The 19,290-nt window shown below is 48.4% G+C and overlaps 2 protein-coding genes across 3 annotated transcripts; both read left to right on the top strand.

Annotated features, from left to right (window-relative positions):
- The first annotated feature begins 31 nt into the window (after window positions 1–31).
- nipsnap1 (nipsnap homolog 1 (C. elegans)) lies at window positions 32–5,775 on the top strand. 2 transcript variants are annotated; one of them, XM_084695104.1, is made up of 11 exons: window positions 32–189; window positions 284–369; window positions 1,077–1,201; window positions 1,638–1,683; window positions 2,050–2,144; window positions 2,398–2,468; window positions 2,678–2,809; window positions 3,281–3,312; window positions 3,413–3,507; window positions 3,884–3,967; window positions 5,161–5,775. In XM_084695104.1, the coding sequence occupies exons 1-11, from the start codon at window positions 172–174 to the stop codon at window positions 5,223–5,225; spliced, it is 849 nt and encodes a 282-aa protein (XP_084551230.1). In that variant the 5' UTR covers window positions 32–171; the 3' UTR covers window positions 5,226–5,775. The 2 variants fall into 2 exon arrangements, with proteins under 2 accessions (XP_084551230.1, XP_084551229.1); XM_084695103.1 differs by having other exon boundaries at window positions 33–189; window positions 2,669–2,809.
- Window positions 5,776–5,962: 187 nt separating this feature from the next.
- castor1 (cytosolic arginine sensor for mTORC1 subunit 1) lies at window positions 5,963–18,940 on the top strand. The gene is made up of 9 exons (XM_084695148.1): window positions 5,963–6,268; window positions 10,641–10,711; window positions 11,562–11,755; window positions 13,038–13,173; window positions 13,350–13,473; window positions 13,871–13,981; window positions 14,300–14,382; window positions 14,618–14,712; window positions 18,022–18,940. Exons 1-9 carry the CDS (start codon window positions 6,156–6,158, stop codon window positions 18,088–18,090), a joined length of 996 nt encoding a protein of 331 aa, XP_084551274.1. The 5' UTR covers window positions 5,963–6,155; the 3' UTR covers window positions 18,091–18,940.
- The last annotated feature ends 350 nt before the right edge of the window (window positions 18,941–19,290 follow it).

Genomic DNA, 19,290 nt, shown 5'->3' with positions numbered 1-19,290 from the left:
GGCAACTACGTCGATCGGGCAGAACAACTGAAGAGTCGACAAATACGGATTACCAACTGTTTATAATGTTATGCAACATAATTTATATACATACAGTCAATATTATTCTTGGAATTATCGTCTCCAGTGCACAAACGCGTCACCCGTGGCGCATGTATTGTTATTTAAACTATGCGCGGAATTAGGGAAGTAAGTGCCAGATATTTGCTAGCTAAACATTAACCTGGACCCTCTTTACTTTACATTTCAAATCTCTGACAAGAGCAGTTTCACACTGTTTCAGGGCAAGATGGCGGCAACAAGTTTAGTGTTACCAAAGGTCCAGCTAAGGAAACTGTACAGAAATGCTGTCACGTTGCGGGTGTGCAGGTAAAATCGAATTACCTTTTTATTGAAATGCGTAAACGATAATGTCCCTTTAATTACATTCTCGGTGACGAAGTGCGTTTGCAGCCAAACAATGTTCGTTCAGCACATTGCTCTTTAACCAGGCTGGCTTCGGTCTCCCTCAGATATCGTTCTCCGAAGTGTTAATAATGACAGTAGTCAAGCACTTATGTTGTAACAACAATTAGAAGGGATAGCATTGTTTTTCCTAAACCGTATTAATCATTTGCTGGGCTACTGAACTTTGCCCTGTTTGACTGGAGGGAATTATCACAATCAGATTCGTTCCCCCCCAAAAGTGTTATGGATAATACCAGACATGTGCTTAGAGTTTGAGATAATACCCAACAGATGTAAGGACCAGAGTTACATAGACCCAGCAGCTGGTCTAAAGATTTTGTGCTTAAAGTTAACATAGCCTGGGCCTGTATACCATGCATGCGTCCAACCAGTCACCAACAGTCTGTGACAAAACCATGCTACTCTTAGTCTTCAACTCATGGGTTGGAAGCAACAAACCCAGGTCGTCTTCTTCTGTGCTCTAATGATGGCGTCAAGTAATCTCTTCTACTCACTGAAATTGGTATCTATTCTTCGACCGTAGAAGCTACTTGTTGCCTCTCCAACACTGGTTTTCCACTGCACTCCACCAGACGGTTTAAAGGGTGATATTTTCTTTGTCTATTTAGGTTTTCCGACGGCGGTGACAATGGCTGGTTCCGTTCTCTGTTTGTGCACAAAGTAGACGTGAGGAAGGATACCCATTCCAACCTGCTGTCCAAGAAGGAGACCAGTAACCTGTACAAAATGCAGTGTGGGTGGAGACTACACAATGGCAAAAACACAACGCATTCGAGGCACAAACACATTTATTACCTCTATTCCAAAGCACATTTAATGCCAAATATCACCAAACTCTTACAATGAATTGGATTCCGTTTAAGTAATGTCTGCTGAATGCCATTGTGTGACATTCAGGTTGCCTCGAAGGAAAACATAGAAAACTCGTTATGTGATTTACTGAGTTCTGCCCTCCAGGGACCTGAATGACAATGAGATGCAGCAGCAATGTTGTCATAGTGAGAGCAATGAGCGTACAAAAATACCAATCAATAGCGTAGTGCTGTATGACGCCAAAATTCCCCAGGGCAAATCATGTCCAGTCTGACCACACCTGCGACGGGTCAGAATAGCTCTCCTCTTGCCGTCCCACGAGCACGTCAAGAGGTGAACATCCCTCTATCTTTCAGTTCACAACGTGAAGCCCGAGTGTCTGGAGGCGTACAACCACCTGGAGTGAGTATGTTTCCTCCTCCTCCTCCTGTTGTTCTTCTTCTTCCTCCTCCTCCTCATCCTCCTACTCTGTCTTCTTCTACGGTGTCACCAGTAAACAGGACTCCTCTTCCTGGGTGTTGAGTGCTCATGGGCTGATGTAGTCATACCTGCTTCCTGACACCCCCATATCAGCATCTCTAATCAGTCCTACGGTATTCTGGAGTTGCACTGATGTGTAGGAAAAGGGCTACGATAAGTTATTGTAACTCCTAACACCAAGAGTTCTGCTCATTATTATGACTCATTGTCAATTTTGTAAATGGTAGTGCTATTGTCATTATGATGAATATCTTATTATTGTGTGACTATGGCCCCCCCTCTCCCCAGGGCTGAGGTACAGAGTAAGCTCCATGTTGACCAGGACTTCCCCTGTGAGGTGGTGGGCAGCTGGAACACCTGGTATGGAGACCAGGACCAGACAGGTGTGCGCTTCCATAACACTCGGATACCTAAACAAATACCGCGGACATATCGTCTGAAATATCATCAGATCCACAACAGTGACATTTGAATCCTTCCACTATGAGCTTTAGCGCATACTGAGGCTTTTTGTTTGTTCTCGCCAAGCTTGGCCGTGTGTGGACAGTAGTCTGGTGTTGGGAGAAGAGACACAGAAAGCTGTGTAAGGGTGTTTCAGTGGTGTGACGGCGCCCTCTGCTGTCTCTGATGTTGTAGTGCATCTGTGGAGGTATAGGGGAGGATATCCTGCCCTGACTGAATGCTTGAACAAACTAAACAACAACAAGGTGACGGTAGATTATAATATATATTCCATTGTTATATACTTGTAGTCGAATTTGGTCGTTTTTGAATATATATATGTCAATGTATTCATATAAAGCAAGTTAGTGTGTGTATATATAAAAGCATATCTTATCAAAAGCTTTGTTTGGGTGTAAAATATTGAGATGCTACTTAAATTTTTCCTTCACTTGTTACTGTGAAGGTGTACCAGGAGTTTCGTAGGGAGAGGAGTAAGATGTTGCTATCCAGAAGCAACCAGCTGCTTCTGGAGTTCAGTTTCTGGAACGAGCCCACGCCCAGAGCTGGACCCAACATCTACGAGATGCGAACCTACAAACTCAAGGTGGGGCCAAGGGCTCGCCTCCACCCGGTGGCCTCGAGGGGACCAAGTCTGGACACTGCTTTAGTGAAGCTGTAAACCAGAAACATGTTCTACGAGCTGTTTTTATCATCCTAAACGCCGAACAACTTAACCCCCCAAACTTGATTTAACTTAGATTTACCATACGCGTTCAGGACAATCACTGAGCATAGTACAGTATAATATACTACACAGCATACTAGAGGGAAGTGTGTAGCACAGTGGTAGAGCTTTTGACTGCAGAATAAGAGGTCTCAGGTTCAAATCCCCCTGTCCAGTGTTTGTTATACTGTAGCATAGCATACTGGGAAATGGTGTTCCAAGGTGGTAGACTGAATGTACCGGTAATGATGAATAGACTTTTTCTCCAGCCCAGTCTGGGGGGTGTAAGTGGTTGTGGGTATAAGTGGTCTAATGATGGTGTTTTGTCTTGTCTGTCTGCTGTGCTTTCAGCCTGGGACGATGATAGAATGGGGAAACCACTGGTAGGTTTCAGCACACTCCAGACGGCACAGTGGGAGCTGGGATTGTTAATGATGACACCGATTATTACGGTGCGTGCGTGTGCGTGCGTGTGCTTTCCAGGGCGCGAGCCATCAGACACCGTCAGGAGAATGATGAGGCGGTGGGAGGTTTCTTCTCCCAGATAGGAGATCTGTACGTGGTCCATCACCTGTGGAGTGAGTGACGACACCAAGAAGACACATGCACTCACACACTTACACACACACACACAAACAGGCTCCCGCTCGCACGTGCACAAACAAACTAACATGCTCTTACAGCACACTAACACACACACACTAACTTGCTTTCTCTCTCTCATACACAAACGCACACTAACATGCTCTTACAGCACACTAACACACACACAGACACTATATATTTTAGGGCGGCAAAGTATAGCATGCGTCTGTGCGTTACGTAATGTAGTTCATAGTTATTTTATGGTGTGTCTCAGTCAAAGGCACACTGGTTATAAAGACAGCATGTGTGAGGTGAGCCCATGCTCTGTATTGTGTGACAGACTCTGATGATATAGACGTGGTGTTTCAGCTTATAAAGACCTCCAGTCCAGAGAGGAGACCAGGAACGCAGCCTGGCAAAAGGAGGGTTGGGACTCCAGTGTGTATTACACGGGTAAGGGGACACACATACACACACACATTCCAAATATTCTTGATTTCAACTGGAATGTCACTCTCTTTACACTGAATATAAACATAACATTGTCTCTTCTGCCCGGGGTCTCCAGTGTGATGTCTGAGCTGTGACGTCTGTGTCTACACAGTGTGATGTCTGAGCTGTGACGTCTGTGTCTACACAGTGTAATGTCTGAGCTGTGACGTCTGTGTCTACACAGTGTGATGTCTGAGCTGTGACGTCTGTGTCTACACAGTGTGATGTCTGAGCTGTGACGTCTGTGTCTACACAGTGTGATGTCTGAACTGTGATGTCTGTGTCTACACAGTGTGATGTCTGAGCTGTGACGTCTGTGTCTACACAGTGTGATGTCTGAGCTGTGATGTCTGTGTCTACACAGTGTGATGTCTGAGCTGTGATGTCCGTGTCTCCACAGGGTGATGTCTGAGCTGTGACGTCTGTGTCTACACAGTGTGATGTCTGAACTGTGATGTCCGTGTCTCCACAGGGTGATGTCTGAACTGTGATGTCCGTGTCTCCACAGGGTGATGTCTGAACTGTGATGTCTGTTTCTACACAGTGTGATGTCTGAACTGTGATGTCTGTGTCTACACAGTGTGATGTCTGAGCTGTGATGTCTGTGTCTACACAGTGTAATGTCTGAGCTGTGATGTCTGTGTCTACACAGTGTGATGTCTGAGCTGTGATGTCCGTGTCTCCACAGGGTGATGTCTGAGCTGTGACGTCTGTGTCTACACAGTGTGATGTCTGAACTGTGATGTCCGTGTCTCCACAGGGTGATGTCTGAACTGTGATGTCTGTGTCTCCACAGTGTGATGTCTGAACTGTGATGTCTGTGTCTCCACAGGGTGATGTCTGAACTGTGATGTCTGTGTCTCCACAGGGTGATGTCTGAACTGTGATGTCTGTGTCTACACAGTGTGATGTCTGAACTGTGATGTCTGTGTCTCCACAGGGTGATGTCTGAACTGTGATGTCTGTGTCTACACAGTGTGATGTCTGAACTGTGATGTCTGTGTCTACACAGTGTGATGTCTGAACTGTGATGTCTGTGTCTACACAGTGTGATGTCTGAACTGTGATGTCCGTGTCTCCACAGGGTGATGTCTGAACTGTGATGTCCGTGTCTCCACAGTGTGATGTCTGAACTGTGATGTCTGTTTCTACAGTACCCCTGATCCAAAGCATGCAGTCCAGGATCATGATCCCCACCCAGAGCTCTCCACTGCAGTGAGCAGACAGCAGCCCACCACAGCAGGACTACGCCCGTAGAGGACCACAGAAGAAGACGAGGGTGGAACAGGGTTACTGCGAAGCGGTCAGATCAATTCCATGAAGAAGAATACTTTTTTTCCAGGAGCCAGTGAAGTATTGTGGTGGGCCTGTGTTTAGGGTTGAGTCTGGATGAAGCTTAATGATCATGTTAATATGGTTGATGTTTCGTGGAAAACATCGCCCCAGATTTTCAAATGGAGACGTGAAATGAAACAGTTCAGGGAAAAGTCCACTTTGATAAGTAAAAACGTGATTGGCCTTGATTGTCATTTTCATGGATCCTACAGGTAAAAAATGCCCTTAGCTCTGTCTACCTCAGACAAAACACCAGATCAGAGGATGTGTCTACAGCATGTTATTCACACGCTTTCTTTTGAATATGACCATGCTTTTGTATCAACTAATTAGAGCACAATTATAAATAAGATCATGTTGATGTCATGTCAATGTAATAATGGGACATGCAATTCAGTTGTATGACTTCATTAAATAAACTCGTTTTGAAGGATGGTCTGGCCATGTTTGTGTTTGCCCAAGCTTATGTGCTGACACAAGCTGTCATTGTATGTAAATCTATTTATTTTGTTGTGAAATCGTCATCACTGATCTCTCAACAGCCAGGAGGGAACGATTCAGTAGTCACCTGTAGCTTTAAGACGAGGGGGGCGTGTTGTTGTACGGGGCCGTCTTTTATTTGAATACAGTAAGTGAGTGGAGTCGGATATCGGCGGATGTTTTTCTCTTTATACGCCTCTGATGCAAGACTCGCTGTAGATCAGACATTCGCTGTCAAAAAGGAATGTTAAATAACAGCGTACATACAGCGTTAGTTTAGGGCACAATTGTAGCTGCTACAGTAAATACAAGCAATTGGCTTGCAGGAGCTATCATGGACTTACACATTCTAGACCACAGACTTCGGGTCACCAGCATTTGCAAAAACGGATTGGAAAATTTCACACACCCTCTGATCAAGCTGATATTCCTGCGGAACAGAACAAGGTAAGGCTCAAACGTTCATTTATTTTTTGTGGGGGAGATCTTTGTTGCAAGCTATGAATGGAAGCTTCCGAGGTAGCGTCGGCTAGCCCGGCCAGCCAGCTACATCCATCCCCTGTGTGTTGAAGCCAGGCTTCATTCAATAGGTACAAAAGCTAATATTAAAAGCCTCTGTCGCACGTGCCGAGCAACAATCCTGCAAGCAACAACCACAACTCCAACCAGAAAAGAGAAATCCTACACCACACGAAAATTCTAGGACTTTATATCAGTTCAATTGCCCCGACAAATATGCTGCCTCTGGTTAAAAATTACGTTTTTATTTAAACAAATTAAACTCGAATGTATGAGTGTCACGCGTTGTAAAGTAAGACACTTAAGACATACTTTGGCATTGTCCGTAGATTCAGGTTCATGCCCGGACTTGTGATGCAGTGAGGATCAGGCTGGAATCGATGGAAGCCACAGCTGTATGTAGAGTCTGGTTAATCCCTGGAAGTATCTGCTTTGTTATGTCATTGTTTTTTTCCCCAGATGGCCTCGGATATGTATAGTGGATTTAGCACCGTCTATAGGGCACTAGGCCAACATTAGTAGACCAGTTAGTGTATCTAACTCAGAGAAAGAGAGAATTAGAGAAGGGATCCTGGAAGTTTTCTAACACATTTTGGGACCCCCATACCTAATGTCATCCAAGACCCTCTTTAACATGGAAGTTACTGCCTGAAACATGAAGCCAATCTCAGTTCTCCATGCAGTCACAAACTAGCCGTGTAGGCTGGCACTATTTAGGGATGGCTTGTAGGAGTACTTTTGGCACCTTTGAGTTCGGCCTATTAGGATAGATCTACCATCTGTATCCTCGATGAGGAAAAGTGCCCCTGTTATCATGAAGCGGTTTTATGTCAATCCAGAATGTTCTGCACCATGGACAGCACTTCCTTGTTCTAAGGGCATCGTTGTGTAAACATACCTATTTAAAGACAACTAGTGTGTTAGTACACCGCCTTCCAGATTCCAGTCATGGATGCCCGCCTTGCTTGTGGGTCGCTTACTGGGCCCAGACCACAGGGATGGAGGATAGGAGAGAGGGAATACACTAAAAACCAGTTCACCATTAAAAGCACCAGTGAGTCAGAGCTTGTGGGCCTGTTTCATGGGTGTGTCGGCAGCCAGCTAGACAGCTAGCAGAAGCCTGTGCAGGGCGTCTAGCGAACAACCAGAAAACGCTAGAAGCCCCAGTTTGCGCTTCTCCTCCGCTGGGGTGTTTCTGTGTGTGTGTGTGTGTGTGTGTGTTTGCAGTTATGTCATAATGCACTGTTCTGCTCTGGCCTTGGGTGTTTTTCCTGTTTTTCGGCAGGGCGGGAGAGGGGTGTGTGTCGGGGGGTAGTGTGGAAGTGGGGACAGCATTGTTTCAAGAAGTCCACAAAGGCTGGAAGGGGGGGGGGGTTCTCTAACAACTAGGCCAATGTTAACAATGTGTTTAGCATTCAGGCCTGTTTTAATGGTGAACTGGTTTTTAGTGTATTCCCTCTCTCCTATCCTCCGTCCCTGTGGTCTGGGCCCAGTAAGCGACCCACAAGCAAGGCAGGCATCCATGACTGGAATCTTAAGCAGGCCGCTACTCAGCACAGTGCCTAGCAACAAGGCATAGTCCCCGACTCCAAGTACCGGTTTCAACCACAAGTTTTAGTCCCAGTTCAAACTGCAGTGGCCTCGTTGGAATGTTTTTCAGTGTCGTTCGGCAGGCCCATCCTCCAGAACAGTCTAGAAGGTGGCGAGAGCACCCATGCTTTAATGGCTTTCTGTCAACAACTAAGGGTTCTCCTCCTGGCTAAACTGAACCGAACCTGCTGCAAATTTCCGGGAGCTAGGCTGAGGTTAGCGGAGAGCATAGGCTACAGTTTAAACCCCACCCATACAGGGTGATAAGGGTCTGAACCATCGGGTCTAGCTACACACTGTGTGTGTGTGTGTTACTGTGTTCATATATGAAGTGTGTTGTAGACTAAGGCCCCAGGCTGATACCCCAGTCCCTTGTAGTCCACTAACAACAGCGCACGGCTGTGGCTACAATGCTGCCTCTAAGACCAAAACAATAGATGTTCTTCCACTTGTCTGCCCCAGCAGGCAGGGCCGGCCGGGAAGGGAGCCTCTGTTTGCTCTGGAGGGGCCTGCTGGGGCTCTGGTTCTGGAGGGCTGTGGTCCTGGAGGTCCTGGTCATAGAGGGGTCCTGGTTCTAGAGGGGGTCTAGTCCTACAGGGGTCCTGGTTTTAGAGGGGTTCTGGTTCAAGAGGGTATTGGTTCTAGAGGGGGTCTAGTCCTACAGGGGTCGTGGTTCTAGAGGGTCTTGGTTCTAGAGTGGACCTGGTCCTAAAGGGCCTCTGGTCTTGTAAAGGTCTGGTGCTGGTTAAGTCGGACTTAGCAGTAGCAGCCAGGTTAGGTTCATTTTCTGGTAACAAAATGCTGGAATGCTGGTAAAATGCAAAATGCTGGTAGCTGAGGCCTAGGTAACAGCCACCTGGGACATTAACTCTCTTTATCTCTCCCAGTCTCTCTTTCACCGAAGCATACTTTTTATTTACTCTGTTTATTCAGGGTCAAAGTCCATCATTTTGTTTGCTCTTTATTGAACCTGTCATCTGCATTCTTTTTAACCTGTATATTTAGTCTCTCTAACTTCTCCTCTCTCTGTCACTCCATCCCTCCCTTTTTCCCTCTCCACCTTTTCGCCATCCCTCCCTCCACCCTCTCCTGTTTTTTTTCTTTTCGTATCTATGTTCCTGTAGTGTAATAGTATAGTGTAGTGTAGCTGTGTAGTCTAGCTGTGTAATGCTGTAATAAAGTGTCGTGTGGCGTAGCTGTGTAGTGTAATGTAGTGCAGCTGTGTAGGGTAATGTGGTGTGGTGTTACGTTGCTGTGTGGTGGGATGTTGAGACAGTGAGAACCACTAAACAGGAAGCCAAACTAGCAGCAAGACCAGCCTCTCATGCATACTGCAGCTCCAAAGTGAAAAGAACAAAAACCCAGCCTGCTTCAGCTAAAGGGTGGTTGTCCTGGGCTAGCCCCAGTGCTGTCCTAGCTCCAGTGCTGTCCTAGCTCCAGTATTGTCCTAGCTCCAGTACTGTCCTAGCTCTAGTATTGTCCTAGCTCCAGTGCTGTCCTAGCTCCAGTGCTGTCCTAGCTCCAGTGCTGTCCTAGCCCCAGTGCTGTCCTAGCTCCAGTATTGTCCTAGCCCCAGTGCTGTCCTAGCTCCAGTATTGTCCTAGCTCCAGTGCTGTCCTAGCTCCAGTGCTGTCCTAGCTCCAGTATTGTCCTAGCTCCAGTACTGTCCTAGCTCCAGTATTGTCCTAGCTCCAGTGCTGTCCTAGCTCCAGTGCTGTCCTAGCTCCAGTGCTGTCCTAGCTCCAGTACTGTTCTAGCTCCAGTGCTGTCCTAGCCCCAGGACTCTTTTAGCCCCAGTACTGCCCCAGCTCTAGTACCACTACAGTATGGGATCATGCTCATGGTGACAAGTCAACAGGAAGTAGCATACTCATGGTGACAAGTCAACAGGAAGTCACAGGAACAAGGGCATGTAATATGTGCTTCCCCCCCTCTCTATCTCTTTCTCTCTGTGTCTGTCTGTCTGTCTCTCTGTGTCTGTCTGTCTGTCTGTCTGTCTGTCCCTCTCTCTTTATCTCCACCCCCGGCCCATTTCATGGAAAGGATTACATTTTGCCGAGTCATCAGCTGGATGGTGGGGGGGAGAGAGAGAGACACAGACTATTTCCTGCTGGTTCCCCTGCCCCCCGCTTGCCCCCCGCTTGCCCCCCCCCCCCCCCCCCAGCCATCCTGCTGGTTCCCCTGCCCCCCCCCCCAGCTTCCTATCTTACCAGGACAAAGCATCTGACAAAGAACTCATTCACCAGATCAGCACAGAGTGTCCAGGCCCAGCTAGCTACTGTCTCCGAGACGCTAACTATTTGGGTTTGGGCCTCAAACTGTTCTGCAAAAACAACACGTCCACGCCCCCAGCCGGCGCTTAGTGTTCAGCTGTAGTGAGAGACCCCCCGCCACTGTTTCTTAGAAGCAGACCCGTTCAGAACGTCCACCGTGGACAGGAAGGGTTGGCTCAGTTCTGCTGACTGAGCCCGGTGCTCGGCACTGGGCCAGAATCGACCTCTACCAGCCCCCTACGCACACACACTCTCTCACACACACACGTAGTAATCACCAGTTGTTTGTATTTGCCACTAAATGTATATACGTATCTGTTCTTTTACCTCCACTTTCTATCTCTCTTTCCTCTCCCTCACTTCTCTCTCCCACCTCTTTTCTCCATCTGTCCTCTCTTCCCCCTTTCCTCTCTCCGCTCCCTCTCTCTATCTCTCAGGTGTAAGTTCTTCAGCCTGACACAGACGCCAGAGAACTACACAGTGGTGCTGGACCAGGAGGGCTTCAAAGGTGCATGCCCTACACACCTCCCACCCATCCTCTCTCTCTCTCTCTCTCTCTCTCTCTCTCTCTCTCTCTCTCTCTCTCTCTCTCTCTCTCTCTCTCTCTCTCTCTCTCTCTCTCTCTCTCTCTCTCTCTCTCCTTCTCTCTCTCTCTCCTTCTCTCTCCTTCTCTCTCTTACTTGTTCGCTCTCCTTTTCTCCCTCCCTCCGTCTATCTATCTCTCCCTCCCTCCAGGGCAAATGTCCCTGTGGGGAGGGTAAAGGGAGGAGGAAACATTAGAACTCATTAGAGGAAGTTGGAACTGCTATTATATTAACAGATAAATAGCATGGCTTGCCCGGACGAAACCATGCCAAGTCATTTCAGCCGGTATTTGTAATGCAAAACAGACCATCTCGTTGGAAACAGTGTAACACCGTTGTGTTCAGACAGAGGTAACACAAGGCCTGCATGGCAGCTAAACATGGATGCCCTACTTCTTGACAACTCCATAGTTCCAGATGTCGGTTTTCCTGCACGACGTGATCTGATACAGTAACCCTGGACGACCCCTGACCCCACACGCAGCCAGTATCAATCGTGTGTGCGTGGGGGGGGACCGAGGTACATACGAGACAGTTCCTGTCATATATTTAGGCTGATGTGTGGCTAAATATATCTCGGGACCTTTAGCCTCTTGTGTTGGTGCCGAGGGAGGAGGGCGAGAGGTGCCCGAGAGGGAACGCAGGAAGGCAGCTGTGAGGAACCGAAGACGGACCTGGAACGGACTCTCTGCTCTGTCAGTCAGAGCTGCCGTCTGTGTGTGTGTGTGTGTGTCCAATCTGACTCCCCCCCCCCCCCCCCCCCTCTCTGACCAGAACTTCCGTCCTCGGACCACTTGCTGGTGGAGAGCTCCGTCTGGCTGCCCCTCAACGTGGTCTCCAACGGCAACGCGTCCAGCAGCTCGCAGGCCGTGGGCGTGACGAAGATCGCCAAGTCGGTCATCGCCCCCCTGGCCCAGCAGCACGTGTCTGTCTTCATGCTCTCCACCTATCAGACAGACTTCATCCTGGTAAGACCCGCCCAGGCCCCTCCCACACGCGCGCACACACAGACACCCAAGACCGCCTGCGGGGTGGATGGCTCAGTCTTTATCGGCAAAACACAAAATGAACACGTCCGGCCCAATTTCATGTGTGCACCGCTGACCAGTCATCGTCCGCCAATGCCGGTCCAATCGTGTGCAGCGTTGTAATATGCACAGATTGTACAGCCCTATCCCCACGTCTTATTGGTCCATGTGGCATCTGACCCTGCAACTGAACATTCAGACTGACTCCTGAAGACGCCTGTATCCACAGGCACTGGCTGTTGCTAAGCGATATGGGCCGCAGAGTGTGTCGACCAAGTACGTTTTCAACCAGGAATGTCTTGCAAACAGCGGGGGTAGAGAGGGGAGGGGGAAGGGTGAACCGGAGGGGTCAGTAGTAAATAAATAAATCCAAGTTAAGTGGACAGTAAGGCCAGACTGACTGTCAGCAGATTTACATTTGACATTTATTCATTTAGCAGACACTTTTATCCAAAGCGACTTCCAAGAGAGAGCTTTACAAAGTGCATAGGTCACTGATAATAACAACAAGATAGCCCCAAAGCATTGCGGATGGCCAAAACAAGAAGCACACATGTGAACAACCAAAAGTAAATAAGTGCCAAAGGGAAGAACCATAAGAGCATGTAGTTAAGCAAGTTACAATTAAACAACATGAATCTCTAAGTGCAAGTGTACCCGTAGAAAAAGCAAGCAACAATACAAATTAAAATAAGATGAACTCAAATAGAATATTTTGCAGTGAATACAACTGTTTAAATCAGTTACCACTAACCAACAAGAGCAACAAGTCTCTAAGCAAGAGTCATGTGATCCTTGAGGAAACTAGCATTGGGTTCAGCAAACCATTCCTAAGTACCGTTGTACTCCCGGAACAAGTGCGTCTTGAGCCTTCTCCTGAAGGTGGAGAGACAGTCTGCGTCTCTGATGGAGGTGGGGAGTTGATTCCACCACTGGGGGGCCAGGCCAGATATGTTCATGCTCTATCCGTTTCTGCGCAAACGGTCCTGCTCGACCCACTTCAAGCAGAGCTCATTTCCCATCCCTCCTCAGGACAACGGAAACATGAACTTAGCTTGCAGTGAACAGAGGAAAAATATCAGAGTTATTTTCCCCTCTACATAACAATTTAAGGGGGGGGGGGTTCTGTCAACATAAAACGTTTCCTCGTTAAGCAACGTGGAGTGTCGCGTCCCGACCGCCATCTTGTCGCCCACTGACGTCCGAACGGGCATCCCTGCAGGTGCGAGAGAAGGACCTGGCCGTGGTGATCCGCACCCTGGAGGAGGAGTTCAGCATCTACAGGGAGGTGGGCGGGGAGTCGGTCCCGGTCCTCAGCCAGGACACGCACAACGGCCTCCACAGGAACGACCGGGAAGGTAGACACCCCGGCTGCACGCTGCCCCGGGTGGTGTGATTCAGGGTGGGGGAGAGGGGACATCGTCTTGGGGGTCTCTGCTGACGGTCTGTGGAACGATTTGATGTTTTCATGTTTCAATAGCAAAAAAGTCTTTCCTGTTTCCAGACCCACTAACAGAGTACTTCCCGTCTCCAGTGACCCAGCCCACCGTACACCCGGTAGTGATCCCCCAGAACCAGTTCTGTGTGATGAGTCTGGACCCCGACACCCTGCCTGCCATCGCCACCACTCTCATCGACGTGCTCTTCTACTCCAGCAGGTGAGAGGGAGTCAACCAGCGCCCCCAGGTAAGGGGGGTGTGGTCAGGGGGGGTGTGGTCAGGGGGGGTGTGGTCAGGGGCCAGGCCCCTGGCACTGATAGAGGAGCCGTGTGTCTCAGTGATGTCTGAGACAGAGCCAGGTGGCTGAGCGGTTAGGGAACCGGGCTATTAATCCAAAGGTTGTCGGTTCGATTCCCGTCCGTGCAAAAATGACGTTGTGTCCTTGGGAAAGGCACTTCACCCTACTTGCCCCCAGGGAGAATGTCCCCGTATTTACTGTAAGTCGCTCTGGGTAAGAGCGTCTGCTCAAGGACTCAATGTAAATGATGACAAGGGAACGTCACTATGCCACGCGCTCATATTTTCAGTCAGTCGTGTCTATGATTCCCCCCTCCAGTCCTAAAGATGGCGCTCCGCCCTGCCCCGAGCTGGACTGCATCAAGTTCTTCTCCTTCTCCCTGATCGATGGCTACGTCTCTCTGGTCATGGACACCGAGGCACAAAGACGGTACGACTCTGCCGGATCCCTCTCTTCCGGATCCTTCTCTCCTCTCCCCCTCCCCTTTCTTTCCCATCCGCTCTCCTAAGTCGCTCTCTTCCCCGCTCTCTCCCGCCTAGATGGCTCTCTCATATCTCTACCGTCCTCTCTCCTTTATCACCCTATCCTCTCGCCCCCCACCCTCTCTCTCACACACACACGCGCTTCAACTATATTTGGATTTTTTTTCTACTTTTGTTAAAAGTAGCAGATTGTATCCTGGAGTCACTAGCACTTTGAGGGGCAGTAATTGAGAGTGTGTGTGTGTGTGTGTGTGTGTGTGTGAAGGTTCCCAGCAGACCTACTGTTCACCAGCTCATCAGGGGAGCTGTGGAGGATGGTGCGTATCGGAGGCCAGCCGCTAGGGTTTGGTAAGCTGCCGGATTTGTGGGTCTGTCAAGGTCTGTCAACCCTGTTACACTCTCTCCCGGGTTCTGACAATCTTCCTTGTCTCTCTCTCTCTCTCCCTGGCTCTCTGTCACTAACTCTGTCTGTCCCTCTGTCTCTCACTTTGACGACCTCTCTCTATCTCCCTCTTTCCTCTTTCTATCCCTATGCCTCTCTCTCTCTCTCTTTCTCTCGTCCTCCCCTCTCTCCGCTCCACAGACGAGTGTGGCATCGTAGCACAGATCTCCCAGCCCCTGGCCGACAGTGACATCTCCGCCTATTACATAAGCACCTTCAGCTTCGACCACGCTCTGGTGAGTCTGCGCCGTCCGACTCGCTCCCTCCCTCCCGCCCGCCCGCCGGCGGCCTCGTCTCCTTACTTCAGTCAGTTCTACGTGTCACCAGTAGAGGGCGCTATGTACACAGAGAACGTGGCTTTGTGTGGCAATCCAATTTAAGTTGGACTGAATACTTTTATTGTTTTTTAATTTATTTATCTGCATCCAAGCAAAAAAATAAATATATATATATGTATGTATGTATGTATATATGTATGTATATATATATGTGTGTGTGTGTGTGTGTGTGTGTGTGTGTGTGTGTGTGTGTGTGTGTGTGTGTGTGTGTGTGTGTGTGTGTGTGTGTGTGTGTGTGTGTGTGTATTCGATTGTTAGACATTCAAACAGACATTCAGTGACTGGAGCAGCACTGACCCTAGAGTTTAAGTGGCAACGGTAGCAAGTTGGTCAGACCTCTAGTTGGATTTCTCGCTGGCCTTTCAACATATCAAAGTTGTACATTGCTATCCTCCACAGTCACTAATAATTTCGTAATTTGGTAGGTTCGACCAATGTATATTTAAAAACGGTTTCCTGTGGATATTATCGGATTAGTGTTTCCTGCGAGGAGGAAGATTATAGTGTTGTTTATCAGACATGATCACAGTCCATACACTATAGATGTTGTTGCTTTTCACATGGAATTATAGGCTTTCACCATAATGAAAGACTTTGAACAATCGCCACACTTTGGTTCTTGATGTTATTTTCATAGGGTTCAATAAATTATGTGTACCCATATATTGAACCTAGCACTACTCAGACATCTACAGTACCTTAATGTTAAGTGGCATTTTGGAGGGCTAGGATGAATATATCATATTTTAAACCAAGCACATTGCGGAACAAGCAAAAAATTGCTGTTGTAATAATTTCACCTGGTTTGAACTTAATGAAAACAACAACAAACATAAAAAAAAATCTCACATTGCCAGATTTTAGGGTTCATTTCGCGATTTTTAACTGTTTTAATTTCAACAAATTTCAGTGGTTACACACTCCTCTGTAGCAATGTCACCCAGCTGAGCCACAAAATGACTGGCACTTGCATTAGAGGTAAAAGGGACAATTCCTGGAAAGAGCAAGAGAAAAAGAGGAACCAAAACTAGCCCGTCTATGACACCTGCAAGGCGAGCGTAAGAATGACTTCCTGTCAGGTCCGTGAGGGGTGGGGTGACCAAACCCTGTAGAACCCCCCGCACCACGTCTTTCCATGCTCCGTCATCCTGTCCTGGCGTGTGCTCGTCACAAAGCCCACATATCTGGGTCTGACTGAGAGGTTGAAGTTTCCTGCCAACTCCCCCGCCGAAGGGTTCGTCTCATGGCCAGGGAGCGGTTTGAACCACGGCTAACGGAAGCAGGGAATGTTCTGTCTGACAGGAACCGCCGCAGGTGCATCTGCGACAGGCCTGGTCAGTGGGCCAGCTAGGTCTAGGGCTTTCATCAGGGAAGGTTCTGGGGGGGGGGCGGGGGGTATTAGACAGCAATATTACAGACATACATAGGGTAGTGGAGAGAGTAAGTAAAAATGTGGTCCGCTTTTTCCAACCACCTTGGGGAATCTGACATTCTTTGCAAGTGTAAACCTCTGGTTCCACTATCTTAGTTCCACAGAGAAATAGTGTCCTTTATCAAACAGCAGTGTTACTATGCAGCTACTTATAGCCTTTCAGAAGTTGTGTAATACTGTTGAATTTCCACCCACCCTTTCTTCAGAGTTCTGCATTTCATTGTGTTTCACAATCAGGAAGCGCTGTTGTTAAAAATATACATGCTGCCTTCAATAATGGTAACAATGTATAATTTGTATCCAAAACAGATGGGGGGGATTTGAACCTGCAACTTCTTGCAATACAATGCGTTGCCCCGGATCTATATCCATCCCACACTAAGTTGGACATATTCAGTTCCCCTCCATCATTCTGCCTAGAGCTGATGAACCCTTGGTTGGAAAATGTGCTACGTAAGGTTGGGTTGCGCCTTTGCTCCAAAGACAGCTCAGAGACGTGCTAATCTTTTCTGCATTACATTGTCAAGTGTGCAACCACCGAGTCACCATTTTATGGACTTCTCGTGTAGCAAAAATAAGCAATATCACCAGTTGTTGCGGTCAATATTCAACCGCCAGTTCTCTGATGTCCACTTTCACAAATGTTCAGTAAATTACAAAAATGCAGCCAAAGATAAATGACGGATGCGAGTATAGGAAACGGAAATGATTAGCGAGCACTCGACCGGGTTGTCAGATTTATCATTTCATTCGTTTGTCACGTGAACTATCTATCCCTTTCCTCTCCTCATCAACTCTCCTCCTCACATCTTCTCTCAACTCGTCTCCTCTCCCCTGTCCTCTCCCCTTCTCCCCTGTCCTCTTCCCTGTCCTCTCCCCTGTCCTCTCCCCTTCTCCCCTGTCCTCTCCCCTTCTCCCCTGTCCTCTCCCTTTCTCCCCTGTCCTCTCCCCTGTCCTCTCCCCTGTCCTCTCCCCTTCTCCCCTGTCCTCTCCCCTGTCCTCTCCCCTTCTCCCCTGTCCTCTCCCCTTCTCCCCTGTCCTCTCCCTTTCTCCCCTGTCCTCTCCCCTGTCCTCTCCCCTTCTCCCCTGTCCTCTCCCCTGTCCTCTCCCCCTCTCCCCTGTCCTCTCCCCCTCTCCCCTGACTTCTCCCCTGTCCTCTCCCCTGTCCTCTCCCCTTCTCCCCTGTCCTCTCCCCTGTCCTCTCCCCTGTCCTCTCCCCTGTCCTCTCCCCTGTCCTCTCCCCTTCTCCCCTGTCCTCTCCCCTTCTCCCCTGTCCTCTCCCCTTCTCCCCTGTCCTCTCCCCTTCTCCCTGTCCTCTCCCCTTCTCCCCTGTCCTCTCCCCTGTCCTCTCCCCTATCCTCTCCCCTTCTCCCCTGTCCTCTCCCCTTCTCCCCTGTCCTCTCCCCTGTCCTCTCCCCTGTCCTCTCCCCTGTCCTCTCCCCTGTCCTCTCCCCTGTCCTCTCCCCTTCTCCCCTGTCCTCTCCCCCTCTCCCCTGTCCTCTCCCCTGTCCTCTCCCCTGTCCTCTCCCCCTCTCCCCTGTCCTCTCCCCTTCTCCCCTGTCCTCTCCCCTGTCCTCTCCCCTTCTCCCCTGTCCTCTCCCCTGTCCTCTCCCCTTCTCCCCTGTCCTCTCCCCTGTCCTCTCCCCTGTCCTCTCCCCTGTCCTCTCCCCTTCTCCCCTGTCCTCTCCCCTTCTCCCCTGTCCTCTCCCCTTCTCCCCTGTCCTCTCCCCTTCTCCCCTGTCCTCTCCCCTTCTCCCCTGTCCTCTCCCCTCCAGGTTCCCGAGGAGGACATAGTGAGTGTGACAGCGATGCTTCGGCAGCAGAGGGAGGAGCCAGCCTGTTGATGGCGGAGGGGGGGGGGCGTGTCTTCAACAGGTTACCCCAGACCCCTCATGCTCGGGGCCAGAGGGTGGGTCTGCATCTGTGCCTAGACTACTAGCACTGCTACGCCAGCAGTATTAACCACGTGTTGCCATGACCACCATCACTTCTCCAAGGGAGTGTATTCCTAGAAGGAGGGTCCTTCTATTAAACGCATAGTTCAACAAGGACTTAAAATTTAGAAATTGGAAATCTGCTATTTTTTTCTTCTTCTTCTTCGTATTAAACACATGGTATCCAGTGTTCACCTGGAGTGGGTATTCTAATGCTGTGTGTGAGAGCACAGCCCCTTTGTGTCAAAGGTCCAAGGTGATTTCCTGTTAAAACTCTTGGAGAGGAGGCCTTGTCTTCCAAATGTTCACTAAATATTGAACTCTCAAGCTACTCAAACAAATTGTTATTTTGGTTCAGCCAAAAGTATTCCTGTTGAAATTTTTTGAGGGAAGTATTTAGAAGTAGATTTTCTTTTTTACACTGGGAATACAAATGATTTGATGTACAACAATAAAACACAAAAGTATTACTAAACATGAGACCAGCTAGTGAGAGGCACTTCTCCATTTTTTAAGTCAACATTTTCTGAAAATGTTATTGTCATTTTGAGGTCAACAACACTATGTCTTATTTCAACTGTTTTTGATTTGCACATTGTAGCTCTACCAGAAGTTTTGTTCCGTTTAACTACTCACTAATATCATTAGCAGTGCTATTTTGTTTGGTACAATTACTTTTTTTGTACAATTACAAGAAGTATTTTGTCTAATAATTTCGATTGTGCTGCTTTATTCAATAAAGATTATGGGTTTAAAGGTTTCTCTATTTGGTCATCATTGCACATCAACACCATTGCAATTGCAGAATGTTTGGGAAAGCACTTCTAATACACTTGTCATTGTACTAAAGGATTCATGATGGCTGACTAACTCTGGGTCTACAGTCCAGAGATGTTTTTGGTATGCGTCCGTCCATCATCTGACACTGCGACAGAAGGAGTAAGAGGTTTAAAATATCCTTTTAGGAAAATTATCTTACATCATGAGATGGTCATGATCAAGCATCCACTTTCCTTCCAGATCATTTGACATGGGCGGTGAGATTATATTAGGCTAGTGGAGAGTTGAGGATGTATAGTGTCATGCTGTGACGGATGCAATCTCAATGTG

The sequence above is a fragment of the Hypomesus nipponensis genome, chromosome 28 (genome assembly GCF_054491055.1).
Source record: "Hypomesus nipponensis isolate SF chromosome 28, ASM5449105v1, whole genome shotgun sequence".
In the NCBI taxonomy this organism is placed as follows: Eukaryota; Metazoa; Chordata; class Actinopteri; order Osmeriformes; family Osmeridae; genus Hypomesus; species Hypomesus nipponensis.
The sequence above is the reverse complement of the archived record's forward strand: the minus strand, read 5'-3'. Positions and strand labels throughout refer to the sequence as shown.